General features: G+C 44.1%; 1 protein-coding gene across 1 annotated transcript in view; it reads left to right on the forward strand.

Moving 5' to 3' along the window:
• Positions 1–2,081: 2,081 nt before the first annotated feature.
• Positions 2,082–17,495, forward strand: part of GPR176 (G protein-coupled receptor 176) — a 40,839-nt gene continuing 25,425 nt past the window's right edge. The window contains exon 1 of the mRNA XM_074149733.1: positions 2,082–2,310. Coding sequence (XP_074005834.1) covers positions 2,082–2,310 — 229 coding nt within the window. The remainder of the gene's footprint in view (positions 2,311–17,495) is intronic.

The raw sequence follows: 17,495 nt of genomic DNA on the forward strand, positions 1-17,495 counted from the left end.
CACATCATTAAATTTTCACTTCCCCCTGTGCATGGTGAGCGGAGGTGAGGATCCTAAGAGGGGAAGGGTTCCTGGAAAGAGGAGCTGTGTGAGCAGCACCTTGCAGGTGGTAGGGAGGTGAAGGGGAGGAGGTCAGAGCCTGGTCACAGAGACTGGCCAAAACAGCCACGTGAATGTTGAGGGACCAAAAGGAGGACGATGCCACTTTGGGAGTCCCAGGAAATTAAGATGAGGGGAAACCACGGTGGAAGCTGCTGTTGCCTGGGGGAGATGGGAAGAACATGGGACTGGCTGGACAAGGTGAAGGGGCTGGCATAGGAAAGGGTAGGTGGGTGAGAGCCTGGGGCCAGACTGGGAGTGGGGAAGAGACATGAATTACTAGAAAAGAGCCCAGCGAGCTGGGAAACTTGGGCTCCCAGAGGAGTGAGAGAAGAGGATACAGGGCCCAGAAGCAGGGAGGCACAAGGGGAGGTTTGGCCAACAGCCCCGGCGCCTGTGGTGGAACAGGGCAGTGGCAGTGCCCCTTTCCCTGTGGTCTGCAGATGTCTGTGAACCCTGGGCAGAGCACCCAACTTTCTCTGGATCATCCGAGCTCCCAGGAGGCAGGACCCATGCCACAGAAATGCATTTTGTTGGTCTGGGGTCGCTGAGAAGGCCTTGCCGTGCTGGGGTGACACCGATGGGCAGATCTTCTTCCAGGGGCCGCTTCCAGATCTGCCGGCCAATGGCTGAAAAAACTTCTTAGGCTTTTTATCTAGCTGCCCTCCTAAAATCTTTACATTAAAGGCAACTGTGTAACCGCTATGTGGATACACACTTTTTGCACAATTAAAACCCAAACTTTTTATGCCTATAGAGGAGCTTTCCTGGAAAATTATGTATAAAAATACATATATTTTAATAAACAGTATATCAATCTAGAAGCTAGCACTGTCTTCTGAAATTCTGCCCTCAAAATTACGGACCTGTTTAGACATTCTGGATCGCAGCCGCCGCCGACCTCCCGAGGACGAGACGCTCCCCGCTCCCCGCCAGGCCCGCCCCTCGCTGAAGCCGCTCCCCGCCCCCGGCCTCCCGCGCAAGATGGCGGCCCCGCAGCCCCCGCCCATCCCCGCCCCTGGGGAACGCGGCGGAGGCGGGATGTGGGCGCCCCGCTCCGCCCCGTCCCGCCGGGCCGCCGCTTACCGCGGGCGGCGGAGCTTGTGGGCCGTCCGCGGTGTGGAGTGGCGGGGCGGCGGGCAGCGGCGGCCGGGGCGGGATGTCGGGGAACGTAAGGGGAGCAGGGGAGTCACCGGCCGCCGCGCTGGCTGCGGGCCGCGCTCGGAGCGAGCCGCGGAGCTTCATCATACGGAGGGTTTTTGGTTCGTTGGAGGCTCGAGTGCCCCCCGCCTTGGGATTCAAAAGCAAATTAATTTCCCCCGAGAGCACAGTGGAAGCCATTGAGCAGTCATTTACCTCTCTGGACGCTGTGTAAGGGTCTTCTTGGCGTCCAGTGTGGGGCAGAGCAAGGAGGGACGGAGCCACGTCTCGCCCCAGGAGGAGGGAAGGGAGCACTAGGAGATGCGCTGGGGGACAGAGGTGTCCTTCACTTCTCAGGGCTGTGAGAAAAGCTTAACCCCGAGGCCGAGAGTGGAGCGGGGGGACAGAGGTGGTGGTCCACCAACTTTCCCAACCCGGTGTTGATGTACAGGGGGCCCGCAGGCACGAGGTGACCTTCTGGCGGGGTTGGGAAGATGAGCCGCTGTGTGGATTGTCATCTCCTCACTCACGTTTATTGCAGTAAAACGTGCTGAGGAAACGCTGTGGTCTGTGAAGGAGGAAATATGGGACAGCTAATGGCAAGGAGGAGCCTGCTTTATTTTCTGCTTTTCTGTACCGGCTATCATGATTTACGAGGTGGAAACGTAAAAAGCCAACCCTGCTTTCTGGGACACAGAAATGTGGTGAAGATGCCTCCAAGTGTCAGAGACGGGGCTTTATCCTCAGAAGCACCTTTTTGCCTGTGGGCTCTGTTCAGTCATTAAAGGCTCCATAATAACCTGTGGCTATTAGGGGGCAGCAAGGACGGCAGGAACCTCGCCATGGGGTACGACAAAAGCTGGATCTCGAGGAACGAAAGCCAGCACGCCCCGTTCCAGGCTGCCAGCAGCGCTCTGGAGATGAGGAACGCCTCGGCTGGGCAGATGGTGTGGCAGGGTGGGAACAGCAGTGAGACCGGTGCCCCGGAGAGCGAGGAGCATGGCGAAGAGCAGACCTACCGGCATTTCACCACCACCGTGCAAATCGTCATCTTCATCGGCTCTTTGCTGGGTGAGTGGGTGCTGCTGGAGTTTTTTATTGATGTGGTTTGTTTATCCTGTTGGTCAGGGACTGCAGGCCAAATGGGAACCAGCCTAATTTGCTGCCTTAGTGATTCGTTCTTCATTTTAGACCCTCGGGTGTATGATTTCAAGTTTCTTGTGGGTTTTTGATGTGTAAAAGCTATTACTATAAAATACTATTCATCACAGATGAGAACTGGTACATTATATGTATGTATTGCTTAGTGAACTTTTAAATCAGAATTTAAACAGGCAAAAATTAAATGTGTTGATTACACCCTTATTTTACACTGTAACGGTATCTGTTCTCTTTACCATAGAAGAAGGTGTGGAGCATTTTAAATAAGTTTTACTGAATTTGTTTCACGCTGCAGTAATCCTGTATTTGTGTCTTGCAGATTTTAAATTAGTCCTTTGTAAGTACTTTATGCTGTAAATATGTATAACCACGTGCAGCTTTGCCTACTTGTTATCCGTAAAGTATAAATCATACACTTTAGATATGTGGTAGTAAACTAGTAATATATTGCCATATAACTTTACAAATGTGTGTATGTTTGCTTTCTAGGTGCTTATAGTATGTTGATTTGTTAAGAATACATGTGCATTTCTTATTAAAAAAAAAAAAAGGCAAAACAAGGTGAGACAAATTAGCAAATGTTTGAGAGATCAGTAAGCAGGATTTCAGTAAAATGCCACTCCTAGCCAAATCGTTCAAAGCTGGTTCCTGGAGATGATGAGGCTTTTCACACAGGGTTTGACTGAGAGAGTCTCCAGCTGTCTTAGGAGAGTTCAGGAGGACTTTGCTGATGGTCATTGGCTCTTATTATCAAGGATTTGGTTTTGTTTTTCCTGATCTTGAGTAATGCTAAAATCTGTTTCTGTGGTCATGGTAATTAATTCTAATATCGATTTCTTCTTAGTAATATTTAATATCACTTAAATAATTTCTAAGAAGATGGTAAGCATAATCTTAAAAAAGTATTGAGCTCTGGGCTCAGTCAGCAATACACTTACTGCTTATTATTGTAAATCACTGAGTCTTTTGGCCTCAATTGTTCCTCTCTTCAGTGGGGGTAATCCTCATGTTTCTTGTTTTTTTCTCTATTTAGCACATAGCTTGTATGGGGAAAGGACTCTTTTTTCCTTGTGTTGGTTAGTCCCTGGCACAAAATGGTAGCCAGAAAATAGTGTCCTAAAAATAACAAAATTGGATGAGAAAAATCAGAATTTTAGTTGTCTTTTGAGTGTTAAGAGCATACATTTGGGTCATATGTCCAGACTTACTTTCATGAGCACGGATCCTCCAATTTTATTTGAAGAAGAAAACACTCTCTCATGTAATCATGCCTTCAGCAGCTAGGAGTTTTTAAAAACCAACCAACCAAAAAATACCTTAGCTGTACTTTTTTCAAGACTACTCTAAGTCATGGTTTGGCACTCCTGCAACTTGCTTTTGAGAGGTGGATTCTGTGAAAAGACTTGGACCTGTTATAAGGGGTTTATCTGTAAATTGGGTGGCTGGGAGGTTGATGAAGCTGCCAGATGACTAGCTTTTCCAGGCCTTTCAAAGAGCAAAACAGGAGAAGAAATCTTGTTTTTAAAAGATGAAAATGCAGTAGTTCAATGACAAATGTCAGCAGCTGGCCTCAAGAATTCACAGTGAGTGGTGGAAACTATCTCTGCATCAGCAAGGGAGAACAATTTGATATTTACCTCACTCTTTTGCTTGCACAAACGCCGTTAATTAAATTTTCCTCCTTTTTTGTTCGCTGCCATGGTCTTTATGGCGTGGGTGGCATTCAGCTCTTTTCTCCATCAGGTGAGCCCCTCAGTCGAGGTGCAGAACAGCAGTTCTTTGGTTCAGTGAGTCTCAGGTTCGTTCCTCTTTGCAGAGGGGAAACCCTTCAAGTGGAATTAGGACTATCCTTCCCGCTAAAGCATGAGATGGGGGGCACTCTCCTCAGAGGTAGGACGTGTGGGTTTGAATCCCTTCTAATTTGGGTGGATGTGCAACTTGTAGATCCCACAACATCTGTGCGTGCCCAAGCCACTTTGCTATTGGATACCATATCACTACCCTTTTAAGAGGAAGAAATGTTTTCTCCTTCCAGCTTGAAAGGGAACAAACGTATATGCCTTAGTCTTGATGATGAATACTGGGGTCTGACATAAGCAGCGTCTACAGTAGGGGCGTCTAGGTCCTACAAGAGGAATGAATCACAGTCAGAGTTGTAAATTTAATTTGGGTTCCTGCCACGCAGAAGAATGTGATAGTCAGTTGTGAGAGAGATGTATGCTATGTTTTTTTTCTCCTGTTAAAGACCCTTATTTGAGACCTGTGGGGAGACTTGTAACAGTAGGAGAAATTCTTGTGTTAGTTTTCACTATGTTGTGAAAGGTCAGTGCTACAGTGAGTGAAACTTGCTGAGGGCAAGAGAGAGTCAAACTGTTCTTGCTTTATGGTTACTTTACAATACATTGAAACCACACTCTCAATTTATTTATTTATTTTAGGTAGCAGTAACAATGATATTAGATTCTAAGATTTCTGTTTGTCTTTAAAAGGGATTATGTAACTGTCACAAGCTTGCCAGAGCATGAACCTGGATGTGACCTTAACCTGTATGTCGGAGGATCTAACTGGTAGAACAAACCAGAAGTATGAAGAAGGGGCTTGTTAGTTGGCAGATTTTTTCCTATTGTTTTTTGTCCTAATTTGTAGAAAGTTTTCATTGTTAAAATTTTCTGATTTTGTAAAGAATCAGATTATTCCATTTTTGGAATGGGCAAAACATAATTATTAGGCTATAATTTATTTATAATTAGGGCAGCTAGAGATGAGAGTTCTTCAGATGACTTGGTCATAAGATACTGAGTAAGTGAAGCCGTAATCTGCTTAAATGCTACAGTTTTAAATAGCTGTTCGTGTGACTGTGAGTCTTCAAACTTCCTACTGTTGCTTTTCCAGTGCTTATATGGAAGTTCTCGCTTAGCAGATTACCTATGATTTTAATATTCAAGGACTGAGGAATAAGATGGGGTAGACCTGCATCTCTATACTTTGAACCCAGCTGGTACTACCCATTATGTGTTCCCTTTGCTGTGGCCTGCCACGAGGTTTCCACACAAGACAGGAAGCATCGGAGGGAGGAATTTGGTCAATTTTGTTATGAGCAGCTCGGTTTGCCTCTAGGAAGGAAAGATTTGCAGTATATTTAAGACGTGCAAAGCATTTCTTGTCTGCGATGCTTAGCTGAGAACATGAACTGGGGAATTCATCTGGGGAGCTTTAAATGCTTTGCACGTGTTGATGAACTTATTTACCAAATGCATGAGGTGAGGTACCAAGTATCTATGGGATTAGAAGGCCTTGTTAATGTTGTGTTCCTGTGAAGCTCCACGGCCAGTAATGGTAGTTCTCAGAGCAATGGCATTTCCTAGCCTGTAAGCTATCAACTCAGGCCAGGGCTAGGTTAAAACAGGGAAAACGCTTGCCACTGGTGTTTCTCGTTCCACTGTTTGCACTATGCTTGGATCAGGGAATGTGAACCATGTTACAGAAAAAAATCACAGGCGTGCTGAGCATCAGCAGAAGAGCTAGGAAAAGACCTGTGCCTCTCCTTACCTCTGTCCTTTTCTGATCCGCACGTGTACTTGGTACTCCCTGAAATCAATAGAGTGGGTGCCTCGGGACCTCTGGAACGACAAATGCGTGTGTAGAGATGTGTTTCTGGTGTGGAGTCAGGTGAATTGCACTCGGTAGTCTGCTTAGGCTATAGCTGTGCAGGTACAGTATGATTAAATCTCTTGCTTCTAAGAAAAGCTACTGTAGGAGAATAGAAGCCAAAATAATTATGCTGCTTCTGTCAGCTCTCTCATACGACTGACTGTTTTTTGGACCCCTCCAGTGCCCCTAATTGGCTTAGTGAAAGGAAAGCTAATGTGTTGGTTTTCTGTGTGTAATGCAGCAACTTTCATTACCTTAAATATGAGGGAAAGTGAAAAGCACCAATGGGAAGAACTAGCTGGTTGTACTGGCCACTGGAATGGCACAGACAGGAGCAGTGTGACATGGGAAGCAACACATGCTGTCAGTACTGATTCCCGTTGGTTGACTTAATCCTGTGTGGTAAAAGGTGTCAAGAGATTCGAACTTTGCATGTCCCACCTTGTTTTGAAAGGATGTAGAAGTCTTCAATGGAAGAACAAGAATTGCAGAGATTTGCTTTGAGATTGATTGCTTCAGTTCGACTAATCCTGCACAGATCAATCTGCTCTGTGTGTTCTGCCTGAATCGGGTTGGATAATTTTTTACTGCCTTGTAACAACTGTAGGAACTGTTTTGTGTTGTCTAACCTGTGTTTCAGGTCAGTTGCCTCCACCTGCCACCCAGTGGATGTAGCTAAGATGACACAGTCAGGATTACTTGTGCACGTGAATGATGATTTGCACTTGGGGCAATACTGGCTGGGGTCCTTAGCTGGCAAATTCAAATGGCTACTGTTGAAGGGATGATGTTGTTCATGTGAGGTTGATAAAAGGAAGGGTAAAATAAAACCTAACGTTTATAACCTACTGCCTTGTCAAATTACTAAAGTTTTGAAGGTGGAAACCATGTTCTCCATGCTCATGGTTCCTTTTGGCATGTTACCCTGTTTGTCTCTGAGTGCTTGTTTCAGAGTCTTTCTTCTGAGGCTGTCCACTTCATGAGTTTGTTCTGCCATCTGTTGCCATAGTAGCAGAGGGCCATCAGTGGTACAAATTCATAACAAAAGCACTATTTTTCATGTAGTTTCTAAAGTTGCTCCTCTTTGAGCAGGAGTAAAGTTCTGCTTGGGATTTTTTTCTTCTTTAAATCAAAAAAAGAGATTTGATGAGTTGTGCTGGTTGTTAGTGATTTATTTAGAAGAGGACTGTTAAGTACCATTTAATGGTAGCGTAGGGTTCCCGTGTCCATGGGAAGTTGGTTCCTCTTGCTGGAGAATAGTTATGCTTCAGCTTTTGTATAGTTTGTGATCATGATGGTTGGCGTGTCCCAGAGCAGTGCAGGGCACTGGTGGTTGTACCCATGACTCTCATTGTGCTAGCTTGTCTGTACCTTTGCTGTGTGGGACAGGGCTTGCTCTCACAGTTGAGGAACCAGGAAGTTCAGGAGCCTTTCAAGGGGAGGCCAGGTTTTGTTGCCTGCTGTGGTGTAGAGAAGAGTATGGTTTGACTGAGATCAGTGGGCTAGGAAAGTGAGACTCCGCTGGCTTCTCCCATAGCGACTAATAGACCGAGTGCTGCTTCTGGCTGTGCAGATATATCTGCATTGGCTTTACATGTAAGGGGACCCTAAGGTAAAGAAATTTCTGCCATTTGAGAAGCATCCTGCACAGCAATTCTGTAATATTACCCTAGGAAAGTGTTTCTTTGCTTTTGTTTCTCATTCTTCCTCTTCTGAGACCTGTGTAAACTGGGTGCATTCTAGATTTTCTCTTGTTTGTTCTCTCATGAAGACAATATGGTGAGATACAGCTCATGTAGTGATCTCTCTTCAATTTTTTTTGGGCATGTTTCAGGCTGTTTGTGATTCTAATATCTAGAGCATGCTGTGAGGATGAGCTACAGGATGGCAGGACTGTAATTAGCACTGCAGTGTTTCAGTAATGCACAGCAGAGCAGCCAGGCTGCAAAGGGGCATCACCAGTGCTGTTGGTATTACTCATCGCGTGCTCAAAGTCAGAAGAAATAGAGACTTCAGATCTTTCAATCTGAGGTCAAAGGGGTAGAGAAAAATTTATAGGTTGTTTTTCATTGGATTTAAGAATTTAAATTTGTAACCTGAAATTTATAGTATTTTTTAATTCAGATAATTTCTTCCCTCTACCTGCTCCTCCAGCATGAAAAGAGAATGGTAAAAAGCTCTAGTATATTCTTGGCTGCTATTCAAAAATGAATTAACAGTTTATGAAAATAGAGTATTTGAACACGGTAACTGTGAAAAAATACTAGGTATTTGATTCAGAAGAATATGGAGTTATTGTTTTAACTCTTGCATCTGTCACTAGTTTGAAAAAGGATACATGTGGACAATGACTTTTAAATAGATGACAATGTAACTGATGAATGGTAAATCAAAAATGCTTCTTTTTTTTTTTAAGGCTTGTGATGACATGGGGCTTCTTTTCAAAGTTAAATTTTTTTAATAGCTTCCTTTTTGTTTAAGAGGATTCTTGAGATCAGATTTGCAGTGAATATGGGAATACAGTAATATTGCTCTACAAAGGTTACTTTTCTCTTGCCATTAGAGGTGATCAATCAGCAGAGATTAATTATTACTTTAGCACAGCCACCAAACCTTTGACAGAAGGAAGAGGGAGTATTACTTCAGAGCTTTGGCAGGGAGAGGTCGCTGGAGGTGGCTGCAGCTGCTTTCAGTTGAGTGGAAGCAGTGGGGGGGATCTTGGAAATGAAGAAGAGGATCTTCAAAGAGCACTTGTAGCCAGCATCACAGTGAGCTTAACTTGAAAGGGAGATAAAATTGATGGATGAAATGCAATGGACAATAGCACCTTTTATTATTCTCAGGAGAAGGGAAAGGAAGACAAGGAATAAGAGTTTTGAGGGAAATCTGGATATGGGCTCTGTCACTCTTAACATGGATTTCTCTACCGTTCACTTATTTACATACAAATTTACATACTATTATAACTGCAGTTAAATGGGGGAGCTTATGAGAGTTGTGCTTTTACTGATGGTAGCATGACTGTAGCTGAATGTTTAGGTGAGATTATATCCCATTATCATGGTTTGTAGTTTCTATTCTTTTCATATTTCCCGTGTCTTAGCGCCTGCATGTGCTCCTGAAGTTATTTGAGTCTGTTCACAATTTTCATGTTAGTCATGTAGATAAAACTGCATTTAGTTCTTCTTTAAAAAAAATAATTCTTTTCAGATGTTTAGGACCCCCCCCCCATACATGACAATTGATGAGAATTATAATGAGAAAGAGATGTCCTCAGTGCCAGTGACTACTCCTCAGAATTCATATGCATCTTACAGTTAGTAAAAAATGCATGGAAAGTATCCCAAATAACTCCAAATCCAGGAAACTTTCCCAAACCTTGTAAATCAGTGCCTTAATTAGGGTTTGGAGAATGAGGCTCTTTGGTACTTGCTCTTTTGTCTTCCCAAATCTGTCTTGTACAGAAGGAAATTTTACTGGAAAGGTTGAGCATGCTCTGATACAGTTTGCACTCTAATTTAGTGGCTACAGCACTTTTGGGGAAGCTGTGGGTTAGATTGGTTAGATTTCCCTGTCTTGACATCTGTGCACAGCAGATGTAAACTGGAATTGTTACAGCACCTAATTTATAAAGGCACAGATCCCTTTTGGGACACAATCCTACATTTACTGGCAGTCTAGGTAACATGTTTGTCAAGGCAAACGCATACTAGCATAAGGAATAAATGTTTGTATTTTGAAATAGCTACCAGAGAAGTTTGCCATAAGCATGAAGGGAGTCTTCATGGTACACGATTGCGCTCATGAGACCCCACCTGGAGTACTGTGTTCAGCTCTGGAGTCCTCAAAACAGGAAGGACATGGACCTGATGGAACGGGTCCAGCGGAGCGCCATGAAGATGATCAGAGGGATGGAGCACCTCTCCTATGAAGACAGGCTGAGAGAGCTCGGGTTGTTCAGCCTGGAGAGGAGAAGGCTCCGGGGGGACCTTATAGCAGCCTTCCAATATCTGAAGGGGCCTACAGGAGAGCTGGAGAGGGACTCTGTCAGGAAGTGTAGTGACAGGACAAGGAGTAATGGTTTTAAATTGGAAGAGGGGAGATTTAGATTAGATATTAGGAAGAAATTCCTTACTGTGAGGCACTGGAACAGGTTGCCCAGGGAAGTTGTGGATGCCCCATCCCTGGAAGTGTCTAAGGCCAGACTGGATGGGGCTTTGAGTAACCTGCTCTAGTGGGAGGTGTCCCTGCCCATGGCAGGGGGGTTGGAACTGGATGATCTTTAAGGTCTCTTCCAACTCTAACCATTCTATGATTCTAAAGGCTAGACTGAGTGAAGCTTTAAAGAAAGAGAGGCACACTTGCAATAGCTCCAGGAAGAATTTGTATCCCTGCCCCCAAAATGGGTCGAACCATCTGAGGGGGGAAAAAAAAGTGCACCAATGGTTTGGGGATGGGAAGGATGATGTTTTGTTTCTACTGGTGTCACTCTTAGAAAAACTGGCATTGTTCTAGATGAAATCTTCTAAACCAGGCACTTTGCACAGAGGCACTTTGTTGCTGATCAGCTGGAATAGTTAAAGTTTGGTAAAGCAAAAAGTGACTGAAAATCAAGTCTAATGAGAAGCCTCAGGCAAATGTAATGATATGAGTGGTAATATGTTCATGTAATAATAATTGCGTAGTAATAACATACTGCAGCATCATAACATTACATTAATAATTTTCCTCTGCATTTTCCTATGCATGGTTCCAAGCCTCAGGAATAATGGACACTGCAGCAATAATCCAGGCTGCAGCCTTGATACAGTCTGTCTGGAATAGGTATTATGTTTTAGCTTTTTGCATGTATCTTCAGGTGAAGTACTAAGCAATTCTCTTTGGAAGAAAATTTGAGTTTGGGGAGTGTGGGTGAAGAAGAGGGGCTGTGAGAGCCCCTGCGGTCCCTCTATGCGGTTGCTATGGAGACCTCTCTTCTTCCTCTGCTTCAGCAGAGGCGCCTCATCTGGCTGTGACTGAGGGGCTACTTGGATAGCACCACTGCATTTTAAGAGAAAGGCATGGGGAAAATAATGATTTACCCAGGCTGGAAATGTGTGAGATGCAATGATTTATACCCGTAATGCAAGTGCCTGGTACTCTGGGGGTACTCTGTGCTAGAGAGTTCCTCAGACACATGCTGGGGGATTAGCTGATGTCTTTAAACATTGTGTGTGTTGAGGATGCTAAACTGATCCCTGTTTAGCGTGAAACTGATTGATGCTAGTCATTTTACTGTCTGTAGTCCCCATGTGAACATTTTAATGACAGCTGTGAACCACAGCTGTTTAACTAAGTGACTGGATGTCATGTTTTGCTTTTCATTGAGAGTTACATTTGCTCAAATGCCAGCTGGTGTATATATCACTGATTGTTTTGAACTTCAGTGAAAGTTTAGATACATCAAGATTTTTGTATTGAATATTATGGGCAGTAAGTGTTTCAGGCATGAATGAACTCAAGCACTTAAGAATGGAGTTAGTTCTGTTGCTGATTTCTTTGGCTTGCTATCGAGGAGGTGTCATAAGCACGTAAATGAGATTTTTTATTCTCTTCTGTTCATCTTTAATAATTAATTTCTTATTTGTGTGGAGTTGGAAAAAGTAAGTTTGCCACTTATTTGGAACGCTTTTCAAGATCTGGAAATTGCATACTTCTCTTCCACTCAGAAAAGGTGCTGGTAAGTGTTTAGGTGCTGCTGAACCCCATAGGGTGATAGAGGTGAGCCCTCTGCAGCTCTGTGTCCTCAGGTTTAGCCATAGCAAGGCTGAGCACAGATTCCCTAGAGGCACACATGCACATAATACATATGTACATACATGCACAAGCAGCCACACAGACACAGAAAGAAAACACATTATTCATGCAAACACGAAAAGCACCAACAGCCTCTTCCTCTTCCCCTGTCTGGCTGCTCAGGATGCAAGTCCATTAGTGTAAAATACATAAGCATATACATATATACACATCAAAATGGATCCCTCTGAGTAGCTGGTCTTAGACACTCAGTCTACCCAGGAGCTGCCCCAGGCTTCCCTGGTCTCCCTGTTGCTTCACACACAAGATGCACGGATGCAGACAGGTCTCTCCAGTTGCTGGCCTGGAACTATGACCTTACCAGTAGCTGACCTCCAAATCCCAAGTTCTCTCCGGTAGCTGGCTTGGTCCTTCTGGTCCTCCACTAGCCAACTTTCAGAGCCCTCTTGTCCCCCCTGGTATCTACTCCAGACTTAAGGGCACACAAATGCTTGCCTCCTAAGCATCTTACCCTACTTGCTGGCTAGTCTGGCTTGATGTTCAGTAGCAATTACCTGCTGACATACACAGCTACACAAATGCACTCTCTGGTCTCTCCAGTTGTTGTCACCCTGATGTGTGGGACCTGATGCCCCACATTTGGATCTCCACATGCACACAGACCCATGGAGTAGAGAGCCCCTCACCCACGAGAAGAGTTGGAAATGGAGTTTAATGAGAAGATAGGGTAGACTATGCTAATCAGGTGCAGGGCACAGCCAGACAAGCATACTGACCAAATGTTAGTTCGTAGGTGGCTTTTATCCCCTTCTCCCTCTGGTATCCCACACTTATTTCTCCCCAAACCACCTTGAACTCTCCCTACCCTTTTCCCCCTACCATAATAAGTTTTGTACAATCCCTCAATGTTCATCCCCTGCATCCCACAATGACTCCCATGCCCCAAGGCTTAAACCCCCTCAGTCTGAAAGAAATCCCAGAGAGCCTTTCCCATGGATGGGGGTCACCTCTGGCTCATGGGGCTCAGGCTCGCTGGCAACAGCCCTGAGAGGGGTTGGGGCAAGGGCTCCTTTACCTGAGTAGGTTATTGGGGTTCCCCTGCCTGCTGTTGTGCCTTTCTGCTCCTTTGTCTTCATGGAGACAACCCTGTAATCACATTTCCTAATACATGCTACAAACCGCAATTCTTTTTGATAATTTGGGTATAATGAGGCTCTGAGATCATACAGTAGATGGTATGCGTACTAGTGGGAATATTGATGTGAAGTGTTTTGCAGAGAAAACCAGAAGTGGATTTTATACAAATCCTGTATATATTTAAGGAAAGATTCCCAAATAATGGAGATAACATTTTGTTTTTCTGCTGTACTTCTTTTGATTTTCCCCCTAACCCCCAACCCATCACCAAATTTGTAAATGACTCTTGGGTGTCCAGTATAGGTGGTCACTGGGGCAACACCTGAACTGGAAGTCCAAAGACTTGGGTCTGCTCTGTGTTATGTTTTCTATACTTGCTGTCTCAATGTCTAACAAGGAAGGAGTTCTCAGAGTGTTCTGAGAGTGGGCTAAGTACTGCTAGAAGGTTTGCAAATGGTGGAAATAATGGTGAAATGATAATCATATTGTACCTCTCTTCATTTCACTGCTGATTAAATGCTATCCTTGTAGGAAGTACAGCCTCTTGCTTTCTGAACAGTACTATTACGTGTAAGCCTTTTTATTTTTAGGATCTTTAAATGAAATTTAGCAGCTGGAAGCAAGGACAAGAACTGGTGCCTTGTAGTCAGCCAGCTTCCATAGAAACATTGCAATAAGGAGAATACCCTAAACTGGGAGGCTGGCTGGATAAGAAACTGCGTAACCTTCTATGGTAAGGCAGTAGAGCAGCCAGACAATGCAAATAGCAATTATGGTCGTAATAAAAGCAGTAGTGAAGCTGAAATAGTGATGGCGGGGAGGGCTCCAAATTGTCTTAGTGTCTGCTCATGGTCTTTTGCTGTTGTTGGGGATTGCTGGGAGATCGCTGTGGACTGCTGCCTTTTAAAATGCTTTATTAGTTATGATAGTCAACCCTGTAATTTACGTTCTTCTCCATCATGAATAGTCTGGCTGACTTCCTGACAAATGTGGTTCTTCCTTCTGTTCTGCCAATTCTCTTGTGGGGGGGAGGGAGAGCCTGTAATTCTGAGGGGGACAGAGAGGCTCTGTTTTAGTCTGCTTTTTTCTACCACCTTTGACTTACTGTCTTGTCTGTCAAAGCAATTCCATGTAAGAACTCAACAATTTCCTCCAGAAGACTGATAAAATATGAAGTGATTTTGCTTCTCATGTAAGCTCTTGTATCACTTGGCTTGTGTTCAGACTCCAGCAGGCCTTGTGCGCCTGTATTTCTTATGGCATAACTGGATCATTTCTGTGATACTACAGAACAAAGTCAGTCCTACAAGGGGCTAAAAAGCATTTTCTACTGCTATTGCCTGAATTAATTGGAAAAAGTGGAAAATATTGAGGTAGGCTGTTTATTGCTGCTGTTTCATTCTAATGGCTGTAGTTTTTAGGGAGTATCTAGAGCAGAGAGGGTAGTCTGACTTGCCTTTTCTGTTTGTTGTATTAGGCTGTTTATTTCCCAGAGGAGCATTAGCTGCAACCCCTTTGGGACTGTGTCAGTGTGAATCAGAAGCTGCTTTGTGCCTTTTGGCTTTCTTCAGCTTTTATTTTAAATGTTTTCAGCCTGACTCCCGTTTGGTTAAGGTACAGCCAGCCTATATTTCTTTTACAGGTCTGTCTTGTCCTAAAAGGTACGCCGTTTCTTTACGCAACTTAAAACCTCCTTCTCGGCATCACCATCTCATTCATGCATTGAGAATATAGGTCTCTGCCTGCCCTTAACATAGAGCTCTTAATAAATCTCTTAATGAAAGTGGTTATAGAGGTCCTTGGCTTCAGTATCCTTGTTGATCACCTGAATTGAGCCTTCAGAATGTCCCTGCAACACTTCCCTGTGTTGCTGGCACTGATACAGACTGACAATGGCCCTGTTCTTCCTTGAGAGCTATTGGGACATCCCAGGAGGTCTGTTCTCTTTACACCTGACAGGGAAGTTACTGTGCAGTCCTTTCTCCCTGATGTCCTTCCCTGAGACTCGTGTCCCCAGCACAAGAGCTGCTGCAGTGGTGGTCTTTACCTGGTCTAGTGGGAGGTGTCTCTGCCCACAGCAGGGGGGTTGGAACTCAATGATCTTTAAGGTCCCTTCCAACACGAACCATTCTATGATTCTATGAGGTGAGACTATGCAACAGTGTCCTTGTAGGCATCATCTGGGACCTTTTTATTTCTCTTAGCTGTTCCAGTTTAGCCATATCCACCTGAAGGGGATGAGGGCCAGGAACTCATTGCACTGTACACGCACACACACACAAAACCCCTGCACTTGACTAGTTAATCACACGTGCTACACTCCGGCCAGTAGCACTGCCTGTTTCTGGACTTTAACTGGCAGGTTGAGCTTAATATGTTAGTTTTTTTAGAAGTTTTATTAGTTTAGCTTGTCTTTTGCTAGACAGATTAAGATTGTTGTCCTCCTACTGTGCTGTAGGATGCTCAGCAGTGAAGTGAGATGTAGCCTATGTGTGATAAACTGAGGAGTGAGTGTGTGCATGTGTGAGTGAGCATGTGTGGAGAAGCAGGCTCATCTGTACCTATGCTAGTGCAGGCTCCCGGTGCACTCTTCCTTCTTGGCTGCCCCTGCTCACTACACTCCTCTGGTTATTTAGCTTCTGCCTTTTGCCCTTTTGTCACCTCCACCCTGGGTAGGCTCAGCTCCCTTGTCAGGATCAAGGGATCAGCTGCAGACCCCTTCACATCCCACCCTCTCACATCCTCCAGAGAAGTTGCTTGGCAAACACTCAGAGCAGCTTCAGCAAGCTCCCACTTGCCCAAAGCACATGGCCATCAAAGGAAGCAGGCCAGCCCCAAACTTGCCAATCTTGCTTGCCTTCCTGTCTTTCCTGGGCAAAACAGCTGTGCCACCTGCCCTGTTTGATTGCCCTTTGTTTGCTCTATGAACTCCCAGCACAGAGAGATAAGCTTTCATCCTGTTCTGTTCGGAGTGCACAGATACCGTGTGATGGCTGGATCCAGCATCTGTCTGTTTTTTGCAGATACATTGTCTCTTCATCTTGTGTAGTTTAAATCTGGGAAAACTACACATGTATGTACAGTAAAACTGTGTATAGGACTACTAATCATCAGGAAATTATAGTGGGATATTGCCACATACACTGCTCTTTAATATGTCCATATTTTTTTGGAGCACATATTTTTAAAAGATACAGTTCTTATTTTGCCCACTTCACCCAAACATTGATGCATTAATAGAAAAAAGGAACATTGCAAGGAACATCGTGTACAGGTCAGCAGAATTACTATAATACTTCCAGAAAAAGCTACAGAATGCAATAGTGTATTACAGAATGTTCTTTTATTTCATTTATAAAAAAAAATTATCTATTATCCTTATTTTCATCCAGTACAGTTCTCTAGTGCCCATGCTAGATTTGGCTAAGTTCAGTATTCTATATCTGCAATTTAATTTGAAACAAGAAATAAATTGCCACCACACTAAAAATTTTCTGACTGCAGCAAGCTTCTGTAATAGAACAGCAAAGACATCCTTTTGTTTTATTCATTTTTTAAAACACAGTCAGCAGAAGAAAAGAATCTGGTTAAAGGAGATACTAAAACACTCGTGCAATTGGCAGGGGCTGATACTGTATGATGTGGTACCAGACTCTGGAGACTTATTTTGATTATTTTAAGCATTTAAGAAAGTAAAATTGCACTTTAGGTTCTAAAGGAGCTGAAAAACACTGAACTACTCTTTGAATTCTGTTTCTCCAGTAGTTTCTTAGAGCATAATGTGGACAGATCCGAATAAGTAGCTGTCTCACAATACCTTGTATTTGATGGCGCCAATCCAATGGTCAGAGGTCAGCTCTGCGACCAAAACACAGGTTACATGGTCAAAGATGTTTCTATGTGGTAGCGTCTAAAACAAAGAAATTGTATGTGGAAGTGTCTAGGAAGGGCAAATAAAGCCCTAGAGCGTCTGGTATCTATATAAGCTGCTAGTAAGCAGTTTTTTCCTCATTCAATATCATGTAGGGAGATGGTAGCTATTTGCACAGTAGTCTCTTCATAATGTTACAATTACATATATCTTAGCATCATTGATGAAGTGTTGTTAACAGCCTCTGTCCGTACGTTATACTGTTTTCAGGGAGCAGGTAGCTTCACAGTCCTGAGAATCTGATATCTGAAAGGGAATTTCTTTGATTTTCATTTGGAGGGGTGGAGGGAGACCTGGTTCAGGTGCATCCCTGGGTGAATCAGGGTGAGTCTGGCTGCTTGCAGGCTGTCTGCAAGGCTTCCCTGTGGGCTGGGAGAGAGGCAGGCTTTCAGTCCACTTTGATCAAGGCCATCTTCATGTATAGTATCATCATATCTATCCAATAAAATGTTGAAAACTGACTCTGTAGGTTTTCTTTGCTGTATATCCAGCTCTAGTGCAAAAGTAGATTATCTCCGAGACTGGTGTGGCAGCTTGGGGTGAGATGGCTGTCTTATGTTGCTGCAGGGTAGAAAGAACA

Source organism: Numenius arquata, chromosome 6 (assembly GCF_964106895.1).
Source record: "Numenius arquata chromosome 6, bNumArq3.hap1.1, whole genome shotgun sequence".
Classification (NCBI taxonomy): Eukaryota; Metazoa; Chordata; class Aves; order Charadriiformes; family Scolopacidae; genus Numenius; species Numenius arquata.